This window comes from Bombina bombina, chromosome 6, assembly GCF_027579735.1.
Source record: "Bombina bombina isolate aBomBom1 chromosome 6, aBomBom1.pri, whole genome shotgun sequence".
Classification (NCBI taxonomy): domain Eukaryota; kingdom Metazoa; phylum Chordata; class Amphibia; order Anura; family Bombinatoridae; genus Bombina; species Bombina bombina.
In genome coordinates this window covers 445,783,143-445,807,401 of record NC_069504.1, presented here as the reverse complement: position 1 = coordinate 445,807,401, position 24,259 = coordinate 445,783,143, and the positions used below count along the sequence as shown (strand labels likewise).

Below are 24,259 nucleotides of genomic sequence, written 5' to 3'. Positions count from 1 at the left end.
TTGTTTACCAAATTTCCACCAATCTAGGAATGGGTTATGTATCTCAGGGACTGCATGGGGTTAGTTACTAAATTTTTGCTGCAGTTTTATGGGGTAATTTAGGCCACGTATAGAACCTAAGGACCAAGGTTGTTTTATGGATAGACCCATATAGTTTTCCCTACAGTGTTTACAGTATGAACAGGGTTTCTCAAGCCAGAAGTACTTTCCATCACTACGGGGCTAGTTGCTTGCCTAGAAGGGACTCATCCAGTTTTCTATTGTAGGGTATATGATTTGTTCTTGTGGGATATGTATAGGTCAGTGCAGGCCTGACTTTAATGCTTTTATTTAGTGCCACTCTGCTGTGTTTCTGGACTCGGGTGGGTCCAACACGGCTGCTTTTCATAAAATATTGTTTTTCCTTAGAGTTTCAGTCATGGGACTGGAGGATTAGGGCATAACACAGTTGAATGCTGGGACACGGCGGTAAGGTGGTAACCTCCTTTCCGCCGCAGGCTGATTTGTAACATATCTCCTTAGTACTGTCATGGGGCCTATAGTGCTCTCTAATCCACATTTTTTTTTCTTTCTTTCATGATTCAGATAGAGCTAGGGCTGCAACAACTAATCGGTAAGATTGATCATAAAAATAGTTGTCAAAGAATGTCATTATCAATTAGGTGGTCAGAGATTAGTTGGTTAATTGCACAGCACCAGCTGCTTCAATCCGATGAACTCCTGCACATGGTATTGTGCAAACATTTTTATTTATTATTATTTTTTCTATCCGATTAATCGGATAATTATTGTCCGATTAATCGGATAGAAAAAAGATTAAAAAAATAAATAAATTCAATTTTTTTTGCACAATCTTAGTTGCAGTAGATCGGCAGATTAAAGCAGCTGGTGCTGTGCAACTGACCAACTAATCGCTGACCACCTAATTGATAATGAGATTTGTTGACAACTATTTTTATGATCAAAACTTACCGATTAGTTGTTGCAGCCCTAGATAGAGCATGTAATTTTAAGCAACTTTCTAATTTACTCTTACTATAAATTTGTCTTTGTTCTCTTGGTATTTTTATTTGAAAATGCAGGAATTTAAGCATAGGAGCCAGACCGTTTTTGGTTCAGATCCCTGGATAGCGTTTGGTGGCTACATTTAGCCACCAATCGGCAAATACTACCCAGGTGCTGAACCAAAGATGGGCAGACTTGTACGCTTAAATTCCTGCTTTTCAAATAGATACCAAGAGAACGAAGAAAGATTGATAATAGGAGTAAATTAGAAAGTTGCTTAAAATTACAGGCTCTATCTGAATCATGAAAGGGAAAAAAAATTGGGTTCAGTATCCCTTTAACCATATTTATTTTCTTATGTGAACATAAACTATACATTTATTAGCATTACCATTTCTTATGTTTAACCATACTTATTTCTTATAAAATAAACTCACGTATGGTGATTTATCAACATTATCTGTGCTTAAACGTACTTATTTATTTTACAGCAATTAACCCTGTCTGGTGGGTTATCAGCATTACCAGTATTTGACTATACTTATTTTTTTTTTATGGGAAATAAATAAATGGCGATTTTATCAGCATTTCCAATGCTTATCCATATCTAATTTTAAATGGAAAATAAACATATCTAGTGATTTATAAGCAGTACCAATGCTTAGCCATACTTGTCGTCGTTATCGTTAGCCATACCCTGGATTGTTTGCACTTATTACCTCTGCTGAAGCCAATTAGGGTGAGGTATATGAAGTCTGCAGTATGTGCTTCCAATTCTGAGAGTTTAATTGCAGGAAAAGGGGGGGAAATTAATAATGCAAGTAATCTTCAATATTTGTTTTACTACTCCTAATGCAAAATATATTGCAGTATCAAAGTTTCATGTCCCTTTAGTAGTATCCATTCACTTGGTGATGTACTCCTAGTATTTGTTTTGCTTAGTGAAAGCAGCCTTATTTTAAGCTCTGTTTTGTTTTTTATACTAATTTCTCCTTTACAAAAATCTTTGTCTTGGAGACTGTTTATATGGATATAGGAGTAAATTAACCTTAAACTGTAGTTTTTAATCCATTTTAGTAGACACATCATTCTGGCAATCTAGTGTATAAATGTACTTTCATGTAATGGGCAAGAGTCCATGAGCTAGTGACGTATGGGATATACAATCCTACCAGGAGGGGCAGTTTCCCAAACCTCAAAATACCTATAAATACACCCCTCACCACACCCACAATTCAGTTTTACAAACTTTGCCTCCCTATGGTGGTGAAGTAAGTTTGTGCTTGATTTTCTTCTGTGATATGCGCTTCTCAGCATTTTGAAGCCCGATTCCTCTGAGTACAGTGAATGTCAGAGGGATGTGAAGGGAGTATCACCTATTGATTCAATGGTTTTCCTCATGGGAAATCTTTTCATAGGTTCTCTGTTATCGGTCGTAGAGATTCATCTCCTACCTTCCTTTTCAGATTGACGATATACTTTCATGTTGCATTACCTCTACTGATACTGTTTCAATACTGGTTTGGATATCTGCTATATGTGGATGGGTGTCTTTCGGTAAATAGGTTTTCATTACTTAAGACACTCTCAGCTATGGTTTGGCACTTTATGTATTAATATAAAGTTTTAAATATATGTATTGTACTTATATTTGCCATGAGTCAGGTTTATGTATTTCCTTTTTCAAAGTTGGGAAAACATATTTAGGAAGTTATTTTTTCTTCCCTGGGGTATAGTCTTTTCTTTAAATTGACTGCTTTTTCATTAAATTTCGCGGGCAAAATTAGGCTCGCAAGGTTGCAAAATGCTGATATTTATTGCTCAAGATTTTTTTTGCCGCGAAGATACGTTCGGTGACGCAAATTCGTAATTTCCAGCTTCTTAGTTGACGCCAGGTTTCCTTGCACAAGGTTGCATCTGCCATGACGCGAGTTGCGTCATTTCCGGATGTTAGCGGCAACATTTTTCATTTTGCGTTGCGTCATACTTTGTGCCAAATAATTTAATTATTAAACCCCACTTCCTATATGCCTCTTGCCTTTTTTATGCTCAGAGGGCTGTGCTGTTTGCATTTTTTCCCACATTCCTGAAACTGCCATATAAGGAAATTGATAATTTTGCTTTATATGTTTTTTTTTTTTTTTTTTTCTTACATTTGCAAAATGTCTCAATCTGATCCTGTCTCAAAAACATATGTTGGAATCCTGCTGCCTGATAACAGTTCTACCAAAGCTAAGTGTATCTCTTGTAAGATAGCAGAGATTATATCTCCAGCTGTAGTATGTAACAGTTGTCATGGTACTAGTACAATGCGTGTTGTTCCTTCAACATCTAATGTACAGGATATCCCTGTGAATATAAAAGATTTTATTGCTGATGCGATTCAGAAGGCTTTGTCTGCTATTCCGCCTTCTAATAAACGTAAAAGGTCTTTTAAAACTTCTCATAAAGTTGATGAAATGTCAAATGACCGACAACATACTGAATTATCCTCCTCTGATGAGGATCTATCTGATTCAGACGATCCTACCTCAGATATTGACACTGACAAATCTTATCTCTTTAAGATGGAGTATATACGTTCCTTGCTTAAGAGGCATTGATTACTTTGGATATTGAGGAAACTAGTCCTCTTGATACTAAAACTAGTAAACGTTTAAATTCTGTTTATAAACCTCCTTTGGTTACCCCAGAGGTTTTTCCAGTTCCTGATGCTATTTCTGATATGATTTCAAAGGAATGGGATAGGTCTGGTGGTACTTTAAACCTAGAAGAAGGAATAAAAAAGTTGTATGCTTTGCCAGCAGCTAGATTAGAGTTTTGGGAAAAAAATCCCCAAAGTTGATAGGGCTATCTCTACTCTTGCCAAACGTACTACTATTCCTATGGAAGATAGTACTTCTTTTAAGGATCCTTTAGATAGATAAGATTCATGTTTCCTAAGGAAAGCTTATTTATTTTCTGGCTACATTCTTAGGCCTGCTATATCTATGGCTGATGTTGCAGCTGCATCAACTTTTTAGTTGGAAAGCTTAGCGCAACAGGAAACAGATTCTGATTTGTCTAGCATTGTTCGTTTGCTTCAACATGCTAATCATTTTATCTGTGATATTTTTTATATAAAAATTTATGTTAAATCTATGTCTAGCTATTTTAGCTAGAAGAGCTTTGTGGCTCAAATATTGGAATGCTGACATAGTATCTAGATTACTATCTTTCTTTCCAAGGTAACAATTTATTTGGTTCTCAGTTGGATTCTATTATTTTAACTGTCACTGGGGTGGAAGGGAGTTTTTTTTTTGCCTCAGGATAAAAGATCTAAGGGTAAATCTAAAGCTTCTAATAGTTTTCGTTCTTTTCAACAGAATAAGAAACAGAAAGCCAATCCTTCCCCCAAAGAATCTGGTTCCAATTGGAAACCTTCAAGTTGGAATAAATCCAAGCCTTTTAAGAAACCAAAGCCAGCTCCCAAGTCTGCATGAAGGTGCGGCCCTCATTCCAGTTCAACTGGTGGGGGGCAGATTTTTCCAAAACATTTGGGCAGGTTCTATCCAAAATCATTGGATTCAGAGTATTGTCTCTCAAGGGTATCGAACAGGATTCAGAGTAAGTAACGGCAAATCCAGTGAAGGCTCAGGCTTTTCTGAAGTGTGTTTCAGATCTAGAGCTTTCAGGGGTAATCATGCCAGTTCTGTTTCAGGAACAGGGTCTGGGGTTTTATTCAAATCTATTCATTGTCCAAAAGAAAGAAAATTAATTCAGGCCAGTTCTGGATCTGAAAATTTTGAATCGTTTTGTGAGTGCCAACTTTCAAAATGGTGACTATAAGGACTATTCTGCCTTTTGTTCAGCAGGGTCATTATATGTCCACGATAGACTTGTAGGATGCATATCTTCATATTCCAATTCATCCAGACCACTATCGATTTCTGAGATTCTCTTTTCTAGACAAGCATTACCAATTTGTCTCTTCCATTTGGCCTAGCGACAGCTCCAAGAATTTTTTCGAAGGTTCTCGGTGCCCTACTCTCTGTAATCAGAGAACAGGGTATTGCGGGGTTTCCTTATTTGGACGATATCTTGGTACTAGCTCAGTCTTTACATTTTAGCCGAATCTCTCACTAATCAACTAGTGTTGTTTCTTCAAAAACATGGTTGGAGGATCAATTTACCAAAGAGTTTCTTGATTCCTCAGGCAAGGGCCACCTTTTTAGGTTTCCAGATAGATTCAGTGTCCATGACTCTGCCTCTAACAGACAAGAGAAAAATAAAATTGGTTTCAGCTTGTCGAAACCCTAAGTCTCAATCATTCCCTTCAGTGGCTATGTGCATGGAAGTTTTAGGTCTCATGACTGCAGCATCGGACGCGATTCCCTTTGCTCGTTTTCATGTGAGACCTCTTCAGCTTTGTATGCTGAATCAATGGTGCATGGATTATGCAAGGATATCACAATTAATATTCTTAAATCCCAATGTTCGACTCTCTCTGACTTGGTGGTTAGATCACCATCGTATAGCTCAAGGGGCCTCTCGTTTGTTCAACCTGGACTGTAATCACAACAGATGCAAGTCTTTCAGGTTGGGGAGCTGTCTGGGGATCTCTGACAGCACAAGGGGTTTGGAAATCTCAAGAAGAGAGGTTACTAATCAATATTTTAGAACTCTGTGCTATTTTTAGGGCTCTTCAGGTTTGGCCTCTGTTGAAGAGAGCCATTCATTTGTTTTCAGACAGACTATCACAACTGTGGCATATGTCAATCAGGGTGGGACTCAAAGTCCTCTAGCTATGAAAGAAGTATCTCAGATACTTTCTTGGGCGGAATCCAGCTCTTGTCTAATTTATGCGGTACATATCCCAGGTGTAGACAATTGGGAAGCAGATTATCTCAGCCGTCAGACTTTACATCCGGGGTAGTGGTCTCTCCATCCAGATGTGTTTTTTCAGATTGTTCAGATGTGGGATCTTCCAGAAATAGATCTGATGGCTTCCCATCTAAACAAACTTCCCAGTTACTTGTCCAGGGATCCTCAGGCGGAGTCGGTGGATGCGTTAGTAGTTCCTAGATTTTACCAACCTCATATCTTTCCGCCTCTAGTTCTCCTTCCAAGAGTGATCTCCAAGATCATCATGGAACAATTATTTGTGTTTCTGGTAGCACCAGCATGGCCTCACAAGTTTTGGTATGCGGATCTTGTCCAGTTGCCAACCTTGGCAACTTCCTTTAAGACCAGATCTTCTGTCTCTAGGGCAGTTTTTCCATCAGGATCTGAAATCGTTAAGTTTGAAGGTATGGAAATTGAACGCTTAATGCTTAGTCATAGAGGTTTCTGACTCAGTGATTGATACTATGTTACAGGCTCGTAAATCTGTTTCTAGGAAGATTTATTATAGAGTTTGGAAGACTTATATTTCATGGTGTTCTTTTCATAAATTCTCCTGGCATTCTTTTAGAATTCCTAGAATTTTACAGTTTCTTCAGGATGGTTTGGATAAGGGTTTGTCTGCAAGTTCCTTGAAGGGACAAATATCTGCTTTTTGTTTTATTTCACAGAAAGATTGCTAAGCTTTCTGATAATCACAGTTTTGTGCAGGCTTTGGTCCATAGCAAGCCTGTCATTAAATTATTCTCTCCCCTTGGAGTCTTAATTTGAATTTGAAGGCTTTACAGCCTCCTCCTTTTGAGCCTATGCATTCTTTGGATATTAAACTACTTTTTTGGAAAGTGTTGTTCCTTTTGGCTATCTCTTCTGCTAGAAGAGTTTCCGAGTTATCTGCTCTTTCTTGTGAGTCTCCTTTTCTGATTTTCAATCAGGATAAGGCAGTTTTGCGGACTTCATTTAAATTCTTACCTAAGGTTGTGAATTCTAACAACATTAATAGGGAAATTGTTGTTCCCTCTTTGTGTCCTAATCCTAAGAATTCTTTGAGAGATCCTTACATTCTCTGGATGTTGTAAGAGCTTTGAAATATTATGTTGAAGCTACTAAAGATTTCAGGAAGATTTCTAGTCTATTTGTTGTCTTTTCTTGTCCTAGGAAAGGTCAGAAAGCTTGGTTAAAGCTTTTGATTCATCAGGCTTATTTGGAGTCGGGTCATGCCCCGCCTCAGAGAATCACAGCTCATTCTACTAGATCAGTTTCCACTTTGTGGGTTTTTAAGAATGAAGCTTCAAGGGATTATAAACACCTGAATTTTTGTTGTTTAAAAATGTAGATAATCCCTTTATTACCCATTCCCCAGTTTTGCATAACCAACAGTTATATTAATATACTTTTTACCTCTGTGATTACCTTGTATCTAAGCCTCTGCAAACTGCCCCCTTATTTCAGTTCTTTTGAGTTGACAGACTTGCATTTTTAGCCAATCAGTGCTGACTCCTAGGAGCTTCCCGTGCCTGAGCTCAATGTTATCTATGTGAAAAACATGAACTAACGCCCTCTAGTGGTGAAAAACTCAAAATTCTTTCAGAATAGAGGTGGCCTTCAAGGTCTAAGAAATTAGCTTATGAAGCTTCTAGGTTCAGCTGTCAACTAAGAATACCAAGAGAACAAAGCAAAATTGGTAATAAAAGTAAATTGTAAAGTTGTTTAAAATTGTCATTTAAATCATGAGTTTTTTTTGTTTAGTTTTTTACTTGACTGTCCCTTTAAGTTGATCAGATTTGCAAAGCAGCAACTTGGTCTTCTTTGCATACATTTACTAAATTCTACTGCTTTTATGTATTTGCCTCTTCGGAAGCAGTTTTTTGGTAGAAAAGTTATTCAGGCAGCTGTTTCAGTTTGATTCCTCTGCTTATGAGAAAAAATTTTTTTGATGTGGATTTAATTTTTTTTGCAGCGGAAAATGGCTGTTTTTATTTTTATCCCTCCCTTTCTAGTGACTAAAAACATAATTTATGTAAGAACTTACCTGATAAATTCATTTCTTTCTTATTATCAAGAGTCGATGAGACCCACCCTTTTTATGGTGGTTATGTTTTTTGTATAAAGCACAATTATATTTCCATCCAGTTCTCTTTTTTGATGCTTTTTACTCTTTTTTCTTTATCACCCCACTACTTGGCTATTCGTTAAACTGAATTGTGGGTGTGGTGATGGGTGTATTTATAGGCATTTTGAGGTTTGGGAAACTTTGCCCCTCCTGGTATTGTATTGTATTGGGTACTTGTAAAGCGCGGATAATCACCTGTAAGGGTCTCAAGGCGCTGCTCATTTTATCGACCTCAGAAGGATGAAAGGCTGAGCTATCTGTCCGGCTCTGGTAGGATTGTATATCCCATATATCACTAGCTCATGGACTCTTGCCAATATTAAAGAAATGAATCAGGTAAGTTCTTTCATAAATTATATTTTTATTCTGAAGATGGCTGCGTCTGCTAGGTAGTAATTTCAGGATGTGATTGAAACCTTGTACTTTTCTTTAAAATGAATCAACATTCAGCTTCAAATCCTGCCCCATCTCTGTCACTGTGTTTCTAACATTGGGCTAGATTATGAGTGGATCGCTTACTGTTGTGCACAAGTGAAAAGGGGTTTATCACGGCTCTTTGCGTGCATTGGAAGGAGCGCGGTTTTAAGAGTTGAAAATAAATCGGTTCGCTTGAGCGCAATTAAAGTTGCACAAAACACATCACAAATATAATTGTAACTGTACTTTTAAAATGTAACCACACTAATAAAAATTAATTGCACTTACATCTGTAAGGCTATCACCTATGGACTGTGAACCTGTAAGAACTTTAATGTCATGTAAATTTGATTGTTTAGGCATTTTTTTTTTTTTTTTTTAAAGTGCAGATTAGAAATACATTTAGGTACGTTTTAACCTGTATGTGCATTGTGGGATTTTCTCTCTCTTCCTACTGTAAATGTGCGAACAGTTGTGCACATTCCTACCACATTCATATGGAGAAGGTTAGTGATTATTTTAGCAAATGGTTTTTGTTTTCTGTTGTACAGGGAAATTTTTGAAAAAAATATATTCTTGATTGCGTAAAGGAAGCTGTGTTTCTTTCTAATGACATAGTGAGTCCACGGATCATCAATTACTGTTGGGAATATCACTCCTGGCCAGCAGGAGGCGGCAAAGAGCACCACAGCAAAGCTGTTAAGTATCGCCTCCCTTCCCAGAACCCCCAGTCATTCTCTTTGCCTGTTGTGCAAGGAGGAGGTGAAGTGTTTGGTGTCTAATAAGAAATTTTCTGCAATCAAGATTTTATTATTTTAAAAGCAGAGTAGGTTTGCTCTGACTTTCCTGTGGTCTAGCCTAGTCCACGTCAGTCTCTTCAGTAGGGCAGTCGTGGCTTTTAAGCAATTGGGAACCTGTGGAGTTCAATCCGCACTGCGCTTTCTCAAACAGTTTTGCTGCCCTATGTAGATAGCCTGAGTAAGCTTACTTAGTCCTTTTTCCACAGGTCCATGGGAGGGATGGCACCCTCCCAAACCACGTGAGCTGTCCTTCTGCCGGACAGATGTATATTCAGGTAAGTGCCAAGATTTATTTTCTTATTTGGAGGAAACATTGGCACTTAGGCAGTTAATACTGCTGGGGGATGGTGTTTCATAGACCCTAGGAGGGTTTATTACATTTGGCAGACAGCAGGGCACTGTGGACTATGAGGAGGGGGGAGTAATAGTTCTTACCCCAGTTTAATTAGTGTCTCTAACTCTGGAGGGGTCCCGGGTTAGTGTAGTGTGTTCGGTTATTTAATTCTGCTTGGCAGCCTGTGGATTTACGTACTGCCATGCATTCTTTATATTCTGCGCTTTAATGGCTGTCTGGACCACCCCTGATTACAGAAAGGCGGTCTCCTTCTGAAGCAGCAGGCAGTATTTGCGTGCTTCCGGACACTTCCTGTGTGTAATGGAGCAAAGGTGGTTCTGCACATGCGCAGCTTCTCTTGGCGGCTCTAGTCAAACCCATCAGCCGTCTAACTTCGGAGTTCCGGAGTGAGAACCGGATTGTCTCTGTTGGGCTCCTGAATTTGGTCAACAGGTAAGGTAGGCACCTCAGCATAGAGCTGAGGTGTTGTGGGTGCCTGGGGGTATATTAAAATATTTGCAACCGCTTAGTTTTGTCATTAATATATAGAGCTGCAACAACTAATCGTCATAATTGATTATGAAAATAGTTGTCAACGAATCTTATAATCGATTAATCAATTAGTTGGTCTGTGCACAACACCAGCTGCTTCACTCCAATGAACTCCTGCATATGGTATTGTGTTTTATGGTTATGTCCTTAGCCTAAAGGACGTCTACTTTTCACTTTTTCAGACAGTATTAGTTTACAACTACCCCTGGCTTATGTGCAACCCAGATATAATAGTCATCATTTGGATTGTTTATATTAAATCTGGGGATTTGGAACTATGCTTTTCATGATATAGTGCTGAGCTTATTTACACCTAGCCCCTAGATTGATGGGAGTTATTTAAATTGATGTGCACTATTATCTGTTTGCACAATTATTAGCGGATTGTTTGCTATTGCTGATATGTACTGTATAAATAAATGTGTAAGGCTTTCTCCTGTTATTGATATACAATCCTTAGCGCTTTTGACTTTTATTGTTTTTTTTATATTTTTAATAAATTGTGATATGTACCAGATTCAACCTTTATAAATATATATTCGTTATTTTTAGAGCGGACTAGATATTTCCCCTAACCTTATAGCTGGTTATTTACCATTGCATATAGATATTCAAGATATTTTTTATGTTAGTATGAAGTCAAGGGTTACTTTATTGAGAGGCCCCTGCCAAGGTAGAAAACACTTGGCATTGGTGAAGAGCTAACAAAGATAAATATCCCACTTTAGTGAAATTGGCGAAACCCTACTTATACACCTCAAAAGCCTTTTCTCTGCTGCAGGAAATATAGCTGCAAATAGAGAACCAGCCTTAGCCAGAAGCATGTGGACATGTAGAGATTTTTGCATTTCAATTCAAAGTATCTGAAAGAGTGAATAACAGAATGTTATTAACAGTGATAGTCTAACTCTTTCTAGTTCTACCTCTTTTCAAACAGTTTGTGGTTTTGTTTAATTATAAAACTGTGCTCTGCTGCTTAAAAATTGAAGAAACAGTTGTTTTTTTTTTCCGATTTGTATCCGATTAATCGGAAAAATAATCGGCCGATTAATCGATTATGAAAATAATCGTTAGTTACAGCCCTATTAATATTTTTAAGTAAATATAATTTAAAGGGACAGTAGCTTTTTTTTTTTTTTTTTTTCTTTCAATTTCATTGTTCCTTTTGGGTCTAAAGATGGATCAACATGCCTTGCAGAATGTGACATGTAGTCTGTGTTTTGACTCCCAGGTGGAACCTCCAGTACCTTTTTGTTCATGTATTGAAAGAACATTGTGTTACAGGGATAGACTTTTTGAGCCTGAGCCGTCATTAGCTAAGGTGGATGCTGTTCAGGTGTCTCCCTGTTCCAGATATGCCGCAGCTTTCTCCTCAAGTGTCCCAACTTTTTTCATCTACTCATGCAGTGCCCTGCTTTTCCTCTCACGCTCCGGTAGGAGTTACTTTGCAAGACATTGCTACCCAAATATCCTCTACGGTATCTGAGGCGCTGACTGCTTTTCCCATGCTGCAGGGAAAGCGCAAAAGGAAATTTTAAAGAGTCAGTGAGTAAGGTTTCTGATCCAGTTGTGGCTACTCACAGTGCTTCCTCTCAGAAGTCTGAGGGTGAAATCTCAGACAGTATAATTCATTCTTCTGATGCTGAAGTTGTATCCTTCAGATTTTAGTAAGAACACCTCCGCCTGTTACTTAAGGGGTTTTGGCTACCTTGGACGACTCTGATATGACTGTCGTAGTCAACCCTAAGAAGTCTAGTAAGCTGAACAAGTACTTTGATGTACCCTCCGGTGGAGCTTTTCCCTGTACCAGACTGTGCTACAGAGATTATTGCACGGGAGTGGGAGAGACCTGGAATTCCTTTTTTCCATCTCCAATTTTCAAGAAAATGTTTCCTATAGCTGACTCCATTAAAGAATCATGGCAGATGGTTCCTAAAGTGGAAGGGGCGATTTCCACTTTAGCCAAGAGAACCACTATTCCCATAGAGGATAGCTGTTCCTTTAAAGATCCTATGGATAAGAAGTTGGAGGCATTACTAAAGAAGATGCATGTTCACCAGGGTCTGCAATGGTAGCCTGCGGTGTGTATTGCCACTGTCACCAGCGCTGCAGCCTACTGGTTTGATGAGTTGTCTGATTCTATTCAGACACATACTCTTGAGGAGATCCAGGATAGGATTAATGCTCTTAAGTTAGCCAATTCCTTCATCACGGATGCTTCCTTGCAAGTCATTAAGTTGGGAGCAAAAATATCTGGCTTTGCTGTACTAGCACACAGAGCCTTATGGTTGACATCCTGGTTTCATGCAAGTCCAAACTTGTTTGGGCTGGGCTTGCCCGAAATTATTTCAGATATTACAGGAGGAAAAGGACATTTCCTCCCTTAGGATAAGAGAAATAAACAGGGCGTCAGAGTAATTTTCGTTCCTTTCGATACTTTAGAGGTAAGCTTTCCCTCCCCTCTTCCAAGCAGGAACAGTCCAAGCCTTCGATCTTGTAGGGGGAAAACTTTCTTTATTCACTCAAATCTGGGTTCGGGATGTGCCGGATCCCCGGGTGGTGGACATCATATCCAAGGGGTACAAACTAGAGTTCAAGACTTTTCCTCCCAGGGGAAGGTTTCTCCTCAAGATTATCTGTAGACCAGATAAAAACAGAGGTGTTCTTACACTTTGCCCGGGACCTTTCTGACCTAGGAGCGATAGTTCCAGTTCCCATGCAGGAACAGGGTCTGGGATTCTTCTCCAATCTGTTCGGGGTTCCCAAGAAAGAGGGACCTTTGAGAAACTTGTTTAGACTTTTCAGGTCTAAAATTGGTCTGAGAGTACCGTCCGTCAAGATGGAAACTATAGGTTCCATTCAGCCCTTGGTTCAAGGCCGTCACTTCATGACAACCATAGACCTAAAGGATGCATACCTTCATGTTCCCATCCACAAGGATCATCACAAGTTTGTGAGATTTGCTTTTTTCTAGACAAGCACTTCAAGTTTTTGGCTCTTCCATTTAGTCTTGCCACAGCTCCTAGAATTTTCTCAAATGTCCTGGGGGCTCTGTTGGCGGTAATCCGGTCTCGGGCTTTGCAGTGGCGCTTTATCTGTACAACATTCTGGTTCAGGTGCCGTCTTTTCAACAAGCAAACTCTCATACGGAGATCTTGTTTTTTTTCTTCGCTCCCACGGATGGAAGGTGAATCTGGGAAAAAGTTTATTGGTTCAAGCTACAAGGGTAGTGTTCTTGGGGACCATAATAGACTCCCTATCAATGAAGATATTTCTGACAGAGGTCGGAAAAACAATGATATTCGACTCTTGCCTTGTCCTTCAATCCTCCCCTCGGCCGTCAGTGGCTCAATGTATGGAGGTAATTGGTCTGATGGCTGCTGCCATGGACATCATTCCGTTGCTTGGTTCCATCTCAGACCTCTACAGTTATGCATGCTCAGGCAATGGAACCGGGACTATGCGGGTCTGTCTCCGCGAATAGATCTAGATCAGGCGATGAGAATCTCTTCCATGTTGGTTGTCTCAGGAAACCTCTCCCAGGGAACCTGCTTCCACAGACCTACCTGGGTGATTGTGACCACGGATGCCAGCTTGCTGGGATGGGGAGCAGTCTGGGGCTTGTTGAAGGCTCAGGGTCTATGGACTCGGGAGTCAGTTCTCTCCATAAACATCTTAGAGCTGAGGGCAATCTTCAATGCTCTACTGGCCTTGCCTCGGTTAGCTTCAACCTGGTTTATCAGGTTCCAGCCGGACAACGTAACTTCGGTGGCTTACATCAACCATCAGGGAGGGCTCAGAGTTCCATGGCCAAAATTATTCAGTGGGCGGAGACCCACAACTGCTGTCTTTCTGCGATCGACATTCCAGGAGTGGACAATTGGGAAGCAGATTTTCTGAGGAGGCAGACCTTTCACCCGGGGGAGAGGGAACTCCATCCGGAGGTGTTTTTAAGTATGATCCTCAAATGGGAGCAGCCGGAGCTAGATCTCGTGGCTTCTCGGCAGAATGCCAAGCTCCCGAGGTACAGTTTGAGGTTAAGGGATCCACAGGCAGTCCTGATGCGCTGGTGGTGCCGTGGAATTTCAGTCTAGCATACCTGTTCCCTCCATTCGCTCTCCTTTCAAGAGTCATTGTTCGAATCAAGCAGGAGAGGGCGTCTGTGATTCTCATAGCACCAGCGTAGCCTCGCAGGATCTGGTATGCAGACCTAGTGGAAATGTCATCTCTTCCACCTTGGAGACTTCCGCTGAGGACCTTCTGGTTTAAGGACCCTTCCTTCATCCAAATATCGTTTCTCTGAAGCTTGCTGCCTGGAGATTGAACGTTTAATTTTATCTAAGCGCGGGTTTTCGGAGTTGGTCAATGAGACCTTGATCTAGGGTCGTAAAGCCTGTGACTAGAAAGATTTACCATAAAATATGGCGTAAATATCTGTACTGGTGTGAATCCCAAAGATTTCTCGTGGAGTAGAGTCAGGATTCCTAAAATTTTGTGTCTTCTTCAGGAAGGTCTGGAGAAGGGTTTGTCAGAGAGTACTTTGAAGGGTCAAATATCTGCCTTGTCTATATTGTTGCATAAGCGTCTGGCGGATGTGCCAGATGTACAATCCTTTTGTCAGGCCTGTGTTTAAACCTGCTACTCCTCCCTGGAGTCTTAACCTTGTTCTTAAAGTCCTTCAGCAGGCTATGTTTGAGCCTATGCATTCCTCAGATATTAAGATGTTATCTTGGAAAGTTTTGTTTCTTGTGGCCATTTCTTCTGCTCGGAGAGTCTCTGAATTCTAGGGGGCCCATTTATCAAGCTCCGAACGGAGCTTGTGGGCCCCTGTTTCTGGTGAGTCTTCAGACTCGCCAGAAACACAAATTATGAAGCAGCGGTCTAAAGACCGCTGCTCCATAACCCTGTCCGCCTGCTCTGAGCAGGCGGACAGGAATCGCCGGAAATCAACCCGATCGAGTACGATCGGGTTGATTGACACCTCCCTGCTGGCAGCCGATTGGCCGCGAGTCAGCAGGGGGCGGCGTTGCACCAGCAGCTCTTGTGAGCTGCTGGTGCAATGTTAAATGTGGAGAACGTATTGCTCTCCGCATTTAGCAAAATGTTGCGGACCTGATCCGCACTGTCGAATCAGGTCCGCAACACCTTAGATAAATAGGGGGCCTCTGTGTTGCAGTGTGATTCCCCTTATCTTTCATTCTGATAAGGTTGTTTTACGTACTAAGTTAGGGTTCCTTCATAAAATGGTTTCGGATAGGAATGTTAATCAGGAAATCATTGTTCTTCCTTTGTGTCCTAATCCTTCTCATAAGGAGTGTTTGCTGCACAACCTAGATGTGGTGCGTGCGTTGAAATTCTATTTGCAGGCGACTAAGGATTTTTGCCAGGCTTCTGCTTTGTTTGTCGTTTTCTCTGGGGAAGCGCAAGGGTCAGAAAGCTACGGCTACTTCTCTCTTTCTGGCTGAAGAGTATAATTCGCTTTGCAAATGAAACTGCTGGGCAGCAGCCTCCTGAGAGAATCACGGCTCATTCCACTAGGGCTGTTTCTTCTTCCTGGGCCTTAAAAAATGAAGCTTCTGTGGAACAGATTTGCTAGGCTGCAACTTTGTCCTCTCTACATACTTTTTCGAAATGTTATCAATTTGATACTTTTGGGAGAAAGATTCTTCAAGCAGTGGGGCCTTCTGTTTAGGTTCCCTGTCTTGTCCCTCCCTTATCTGTGTCCTCTATCTTGGGTATTGATGATGATGATCCGTAGACTCACCGTGTCAATAAATAAATACATTTATCAGGTAAGCATAAATTTTGTTTTTTCATACTAAAAGGCTTTCAGATATGACATTTCACGCATCTTCATTTTGTTTTTCAGAATTTCGACCAAAACAAACTTGAGGAGGAAATGCGTAAAAGAAAGGAGAGGGTAGAAAAATGGAGAGAAGAGCAGCGTAAGAGAGTTGTTGAAATTGGAGAGCTGAAAAAAGAAATCGAAGAAATGAGACAAGGAAAGAAATGGAGCTTAGAAGATGATGATGGTAGGTTTGTTTTAATTGTAGTTAACTTGTTTGAACAATGTATGGGACCGATAACAAAAACAAATTAAGTGCTACTTGTTTTTCTTTCTAATGACACAGTGAGTCCACAGATAATCAAAATAGGTGTTTGTAGAACATTCTTGAGTTTGACAACATTTAGACTGTGCAGGAACAAAATTTTTTTTTCCCTTTTCATTTGTTATTTGTTTAAAAAATACCAACTTAGTAGTTTTATATTAGATGCTGCATACTCCACAATCAAGTCAGTCTGTGTGCTTTTGCTGAGGAATGCCTAAAAGTCAAATTTGAGGCAGCTTCCAGTTAAATTTTTATTAAAATTATAGCCACATTTTGTAATTTTTCAGATGACGATGAGGAACCTGCAGAAGGGGAGAAGGAAGAAGAAATAGTTGAGGATGAGGAGCTGGATCCATTGGATGCCTATATGGAAGAAGTGAAAGAAGAAGTTAAAAAATTTAACATGGGAAGTGTGAAAGGTGGAAGTGAAAAGGTTAGGAGACTTCGTACAAAATATAGCGGACATCTATATGTAAAAACGGTTTTCTGGAGTGTAATATTTATATATAGGGGGTTTATAAAATGTAGTTTCATATTCTATGTATAATTTTTTTTTTTGTGTGCAGAAATCTGGTCAAAATGTCACTAAAGTAGTTACTGTTATGACAACAAAAAAGGATACTGCAGAAGCCACAACGAAAGGAGAACTGATGGTAAATGATCAAGATGCTATGGAGGTGAGACATCTACCCTTTACAGTGTTCTTCCCAGGGCCTATTAAGTGGGTGCACCACCCGTCTGATTTTACTGCCCATCTGGCTAAAATTTAAGCAAATATTAAGATAATTTTTTTTTTAAATGTTTGTTGCTCAAATAATCATTTAATCAATTTATGTTAAATTATGAGATTAATTTGTGCTTTGGATAGCTTAAATAACATTTATAAATAACAGACTGTTGTAATACTGCAAAGTATTACACTGCCCCTATCCGGCTACTCTATAATACATCCCGTCTGGCATACTTTTCAGTGGAGAACCCTGCCACAGACTAGTTGTGTTTAAAATTGTGGATTTTCTTCTTAAACGGGTAGAGTCCACAGCTGCATTCATTACTTTTGGGAAATACAGAACATGGCCACCAGGAGGAGGCATAGACACCCCAGCCAAAGGCTTAAATACCTCCCCCACTTCCCTCATCCCCCAGTCATTCTTTGCCTTTCGTCACAGGAGGTTGGCAAAGAAGTGTACAGAAGTTCGAGATAGTCTCTTATGGAGGGTAGTACTCTTCGCAATGGGACTGTAGTTTTAAGTAATCCTGTCAGCCTCTCAGTGAGAGTATGGATAAAAGTTAGAGTCCGGAGATGCGGGGATAGTTTTCCTGCGTACCCATCCAGATTTATATTAACAGCTCCTTGTTAATTGGCGTTGACGAGTTTCGCTGCCTACCTTACTTCACTCAAGTCCATGTCAGAAGCGAGGCTACTATCTGTTACACTTGAAGGGCCGTGTTCCTGTTCCACGGCGTAGATTCCGGTAAGATCGTTTCATTTTATTTCAATATGGGAATGTAATGTTAACGACACAAGGTAGGGTCCCAGTGGGACTCCTTTTATCTTAATAAGGAATCCTGGGTTAATAACTCCTGAGGGGGGTTATTGAACAGGGGGGACTTTAATCATGTTTGTTATATAGTTCTAGCTGCAATGTGTAGCTATACCTAGGAACGGAACATAACGGCCTTATTTTAATGACACAATCTTTTACGATTGTGCACCCTTTTCTCTTGTAAGATGTATCGAGTCCACGGATTCATCCATACTTGTGGGATATTCTCCTTCCCTACAGGAAGTGGCAAAGAGAGCACCCACAGCAGAGCTGTCTATATAGCTCCTCCCTTAGCTCCACCCCCCAGTCATTCTCTTTGCCTACTCTAAGTACTAGGAAGGGTAAAGTGAGTGTGGTGACAAAAATGTTAGCTTTTATTTTCTCAAGCAAAAGTTTATTTTAAATGGTACCAGTGTGTACTATTTACTCTCTGGCAGAAAAGGGATGAAGATTTCTGCAAGGAGGATGAGGATCTTAGCACTTTGTAACTAAGATCCACTGCTGTTCTCACAAGGGCTGAAGAGTACAGGAAAACTTCAGTTGGGGGAACGGTTTGCAGGCTAAACTGCATTGAGGTATGTTCAGTCTATTTTTTTTCTAGACAGACTGTGTTTATTCTAGAAAAGGCTGGCAATATCCCCATGAGGGAAGGGTAAGCTGTATTCAGACACTTAGTAGGAATCCCAGCTTGCATAAAGGGCTCATTAGTTACTGGTGACACTGATAGGAAAAAACGTTTTTGTTTTTTTATAAAAAATGCAAACATAACGTTTCTTTCATGTAATTAGCAAGAGTCCATGAGCTAGTGATGTATGGGATATACATTTCTACCAGGAGGGGCAAAGTTTCCCAAACCTCAAAATGCCTATAAATACACCCCTCACCACACCCACAATTCAGTTTTACAAACTTTGCTTCCTATGGAGGTGGTGAAGTAAGTTTGTGCTAGATTCTACGTTAATATGCGCTCCGCAGCAGGTTGCAGCCCGGTTTTCCTCTCAGCGTGCAGTGAATGTCAGAGGGATGTGAGGAGAGTATTGCCTATTTTGAATGCAGTGATCTCCTTCTACGGGGTCTATTTCATAGGTTCTCTGTTATCGGTCGTAGAGATTAATCTCTTACCTCCCTTTTCAGATCGACGATATACTCTTATTTATATACCATTACCTCTGCTGATTTTCGTTTCAGTACTGGTTTGGCTTTCTACAAACATGTAGATGAGTGTCCTGGGGTAAGTAAGTCTTATTTTCTGTGACACTCTAAGCTATGGTTGGGCACTTTGTTTATAAAGTTCTAAATATATGTATTCAAACATTTATTTGCCTTGACTCAGGATGTTCAACATTCCTTATTTTCAGACAGTCAGTTTCATATTTGGGATAATGCACTTGAATCAATTATTTTTTCTTACCTTAAAAATTTGACTTTTTTTCCCTGTGGGCTGTTAGGCTCGCGGGGGCTGAAAATGCTTCATTTTATTGCGTCATTCTTGGCGCTGACTTTTTTGGCGCAAAAAATCTTTTCTGTTTCCGGCGTCATACGTGTCGCCGGAAGTTGCGTCATTTTTGACGTTCTTTTGCGCCAAAGATGTCGGCGTTCCGGATGTGGCGTCATTTTTGGCGCCAAATAATGTGGGCGTCTTATTTGGCGCTAAAAAATATGAGCGTCGCTTTTGTCTCCACATTATTTAAGTCTCATTTTTTCTTTGCTTCTGGTTGCTAGAAGCTTGTTCATTGGCATTTTTTCCCATTCCTGAAACTGTCATTTAAGGAATTTGATCAATTTTGCTTTATATGTTTTTTCTCTTACATATTGCAAGATGTCTCACGTTGCATCTGAGTCAGAAGATACTTCAGGAAAATCGCTGTCTAGTGCTGGAACTACCAAAGCTAAGTGTATCTGCTGTAAACTTTTGGTAGCTATTCCTCCAGCTGTTGTTTGTATTGATTGTCATGACAAACTTGTTAATGCAGATAATATTTCCTTTAGTAATGTACCATTGCCTGTTGCAGTTCCATCAACATCTAAGGTTCAGAATGTTCCTGATAACATAAGAGATTTTGTTTCTGAATCCATCAAGAAGGCTATGTCTGTTATTCCTCCTTCTAGTAAACATAAAAAATCTTTTAAAACTTCTCTTTATACAGATGAATTTTTAAATGAACATCATCATTCTGATGACTCTTCTGGTTCAGAGGATTCTGTCTCAGAGATTGATGCTGATAAATCTTCATATTTATTTAAAATGGAATTTATTCGTTCTTTACTTAAAGAAGTACTAATTGCTTTAGAAATTGAGGATTCTGGTCCTCTTGATACTAATTCTAAACGTTTAGATAAGGTCTTTAAATCTCCTGTGGTTATTCCAGAAGTTTTTCCTGTTCCTAGTGCTATTTCTGAAGTAATTTCCAGAGAATGGGATAAATTGGGTAATTCATTTACTCCTTCTAAACGTTTTAAGCAATTATATCCTGTGCCGTCTGACAGATTAGAATTTTGGGACAAAATCCCTAGAGTTGATGGGGCTATTTCTACCCTTGCTAAACGTACTACTATTCCTACGTCAGATGGTACTTTGTTTAAGGATCCTTTAGATAGGAAAATTGAATCCTTTCTAAGAAAAGCTTATCTGTGTTCAGGTAATCTTCTTCTTAGACCTGCTATATCATTGGCTGATGTTGCTGCAGCTTCAACTTTTTGGTTGGAAACTTTAGCGCAACAAGTAACAGATCATGATTCTCATAATATTATTATTCTTCAACATGCTAATAATTTTATCTGTGATGCCATTTTTGATATTATCAGAGTTGATGTCAGGTTTATGTCTCTAGCTATTTTAGCTAAAAGAGCTTTATGGCTTAAAACTTGGAATGCTGATATGGCTTCTAAATCAACTCTACTTTCCATTTCTTTCCAGGGTAACAAATTATTTGGTTCTCAGTTGGATTCTATTATCTCAACTGTTACTGGTGGGAAAGGAACTTTTTTACCACAGGATAAAAAATCTAAGGGTAAAAACAGGGCTAATAATCGTTTTCGTTCCTTTCGTTTCAACAAAGAACAAAAGCCTGATCCTTCATCCTCAGGAGCAGTTTCAGTTTGGAAACCATCTCCAGTCTGGAATAAATCCAAGCCTTGTAGAAAAGCAAAGCCAGCTTCTAAGTCCACATGAAGGTGCGGCCCTCATTTCAGCTCAGCTGGTAGGGGGCAGGTTACGTTTTTTCAAAGAAATTTGGATCAATTCTGTTCACAATCTTTGGATTCAGAACATTGTTTCAGAAGGGTACAGAATTGGTTTCAAGATGAGACCTCCTGCAAAGAGATTTTTTCTTTCCCGTGTCCCAGTAAATCCAGTAAAAGCTCAAGCATTTCTGAATTGTGTTTCAGATCTAGAGTTGGCTGGAGTAATTATGTCAGTTCCAGTTCCGGAACAGGGGATGGGGTTTTATTCAAATCTCTTCATTGTACCAAAGAAGGAGAATTCCTTCAGACCAGTTCTGGATCTAAAAATATTGAATCGTTATGTAAGGATACCAACGTTCAAAATGGTAACTGTAAGGACTATCTTGCCTTTTGTTCAGCAAGGGCATTATATGTCCACAATAGATTTACAGGATGCATATCTGCATATTCCGATTCATCCAGATCATTATCAGTTCCTGAGATTCTCTTTTCTGGACAAGCATTACCAGTTTGTGGCTCTGCCGTTTGGCCTAGCTACAGCTCCAAGAATTTTTACAAAGGTTCTCGGTGCCCTTCTGTCTGTAATCAGAGAACAGGGTATTGTGGTATTTCCTTATTTGGACGATATCTTGGTACTTGCTCAGTCTTTACATTTAGCAGAATCTCATACGAATCGACTTGTGTTGTTTCTTCAAGATCATGGTTGGAGGATCAATTCACCAAAAAGTTCATTGATTCCTCAGAGAAGGGTAACCTTTCTGGGTTTCCAGATAGATTCAGTGTCCATGACTCTGTCTTTGACAGACAAGAGACGTCTAAAATTGATTTCAGCTTGTTGAAACCTTCAGTCACAATCATTCCCTTCGGTAGCCTTATGCATGGAAATTCTAGGTCTTATGACTGCTGCATCGGACGCGATCCCCTTTGCTCGTTTTCACATGCGACCTCTTCAGCTCTGTATGCTGAATCAATGGTGCAGGGATTACACAAAGATATCTCAATTAATATCTTTAAAACCGATTGTACGACACTCTCTAACGTGGTGGACAGATCACCATCGTTTAATTCAGGGGGCTTCTTTTGTGCTTCCGACCTGGACTGTAATTTCAACAGATGCAAGTCTCACAGGTTGGGGAGCTGTGTGGGGATCTCTGACGGCACAAGGAGTTTGGGAATCTCAGGAGGTGAGATTACCGATCAATATTTTGGAACTCCGTGCAATTTTCAGAGCTCTTCAGTCTTGGCCTCTTCTGAAGAGAGAATCGTTCATTTGTTTTCAGACAGACAATGTCACAACTGTGGCATACATCAATCATCAAGGAGGGACTCACAGTCCTCTGGCTATGACAGAAGTATCTCGAATTTTGGTTTGGGCGGAATCCAGCTCCTGTCTAATCTCTGCGGTTCATATCCCAGGTATAGACAATTGGGAAGCGGATTATCTCAGTCGCCAAACGTTGCATCCGGGCGAATGGTCTCTTCACCCAGAGGTATTTCTTCAGATTGTTCAAATGTGGGAGCTTCCAGAAATAGATCTGATGGCGTCTCATCTAAACAAGAAACTTCCCAGGTATCTGTCCAGATCCCGGGATCCTCAGGCGGAAGCAGTGGATGCATTATCACTTCCTTGGAAGTATCATCCTGCCTATATCTTTCCGCCTCTAGTTCTTCTTCCAAGAGTAATCTCCAAGATTCTGAAGGAATGCTCGTTTGTTCTTCTGGTAGCTCCGGCATGGCCTCACAGGTTTTGGTATGCGGATCTTGTCCGGATGGCCTCTTGCCATCCGTGGACTCTTCCGCTAAGACCAGACCTTCTGTCGCAAGGTCCTTTTTTCAATCAGGATCTCAAATCCTTAAATTTAAAGGTATGAAGATTGAACGCTTGATTCTTAGTCAAAGAGGTTTCTCTGACTCTGTGATTAATACTATGTTACAGGCTCGTAAATCTGTATCCAGAGAGATATATTATAGAGTCTGGAAGACTTATATTTCTTGGTGTTTTTCTCATCATTTTTCTTGGCATTCTTTTAGAATTCCGAGAATTTTACAGTTTCTTCAGGATGGTTTAGATAAAGGTTTATCCGCAAGTTCTTTGAAAGGACAAATCTCTGCTCTTTCTGTTCTTTTTCACAGAAAGATTGCTAATCTTCCTGATATTCATTGTTTTGTACAAGCTTTGGTTCGTATAAAACCTGTCATTAAGTCAATTTCTCCTCCTTGGAGTTTGAATTTGGTTCTGGGGGCTCTTCAAGCTCCTCCGTGTGAACCTATGCATTCATTGGACATTAAATTACTTTCTTGGAAAGTTTTGTTCCTTTTGGCGATCTCTTCTGCCAGAAGAGTCTCTGAATTATCTGCTCTTTCTTGTGAGTCTCCTTTTCTGATTTTTCATCAGGATAAGGCGGTGTTGCGAACTTCTTTTGAATTTTTACCTAAAGTTGTGAATTCCAACAACATTAGTAGAGAAATTGTGGTTCCTTCATTATGTCCTAATCCTAAGAATTCTAAGGAGAAATCGTTGCATTCTTTGGATGTTGTTAGAGCTTTGAAATATTATGTTGAAGCTACTAAGTCTTTCCGAAAGACTTCTAGTCTATTTGTTATCTTTTCCGGTTCTAGAAAAGGCCAGAAAGCTTCTGCCATTTCTTTGGCATCTTGGTTGAAATCTTTAATTCATCATGCCTATGTTGAGTCGGGTAAAACTCCGCCTCAAAGGATTACAGCTCATTCTACTAGGTCAGTTTCTACTTCCTGGGCGTTTAGGAATGAAGCTTCGGTTGATCAGATTTGCAAAGCAGCAACTTGGTCCTCTTTGCATACTTTTACTAAATTCTACCATTTTGATGTATTTTCTTCTTCTGAAGCAGTTTTTGGTAGAAAAGTACTTCAGGCAGCGGTTTCAGTTTGAATCTTCTGTTTATGTTTTTCATTAAACTTTATTTTGGGTGTGGATTATTTTCAGCAGGAATTGGCTGTCTTTATTTTATCCCTCCCTCTCTATTGACTCTTGCGTGGAAAGATCCACATCTTGGGTAATCATTATCCCATACGTCACTAGCTCATGGACTCTTGCTAATTACATGAAAGAAAACATAATTTATGTAAGAACTTACCTGATAAATTCATTTCTTTCATATTAGCAAGAGTCCATGAGGCCCGCCCTTTTTTGTGGTGGTTATGATTTTTTTGTATAAAGCACAATTATTCAAATTCCTTATTTTTATATGCTTTCGCACTTTTTTCTTACCACCCCACTTCTTGGCTATTCGTTAAACTGAATTGTGGGTGTGGTGAGGGGTGTATTTATAGGCATTTTGAGG

The 24,259-nt window shown here is 39.8% G+C and overlaps 1 protein-coding gene across 1 annotated transcript in view; it reads left to right on the top strand.

Moving 5' to 3' along the window:
- DDX46 (DEAD-box helicase 46) overlaps positions 1-24,259 on the top strand; it is a 377,912-nt gene that overhangs the window by 11,313 nt on the left and 342,340 nt on the right. The window contains exons 5-7 of the mRNA XM_053717210.1: positions 15,969-16,131; positions 16,497-16,642; positions 16,776-16,886. Coding sequence (XP_053573185.1) covers positions 15,969-16,131; positions 16,497-16,642; positions 16,776-16,886 — 420 coding nt within the window. The remainder of the gene's footprint in view (positions 1-15,968; positions 16,132-16,496; positions 16,643-16,775; positions 16,887-24,259) is intronic.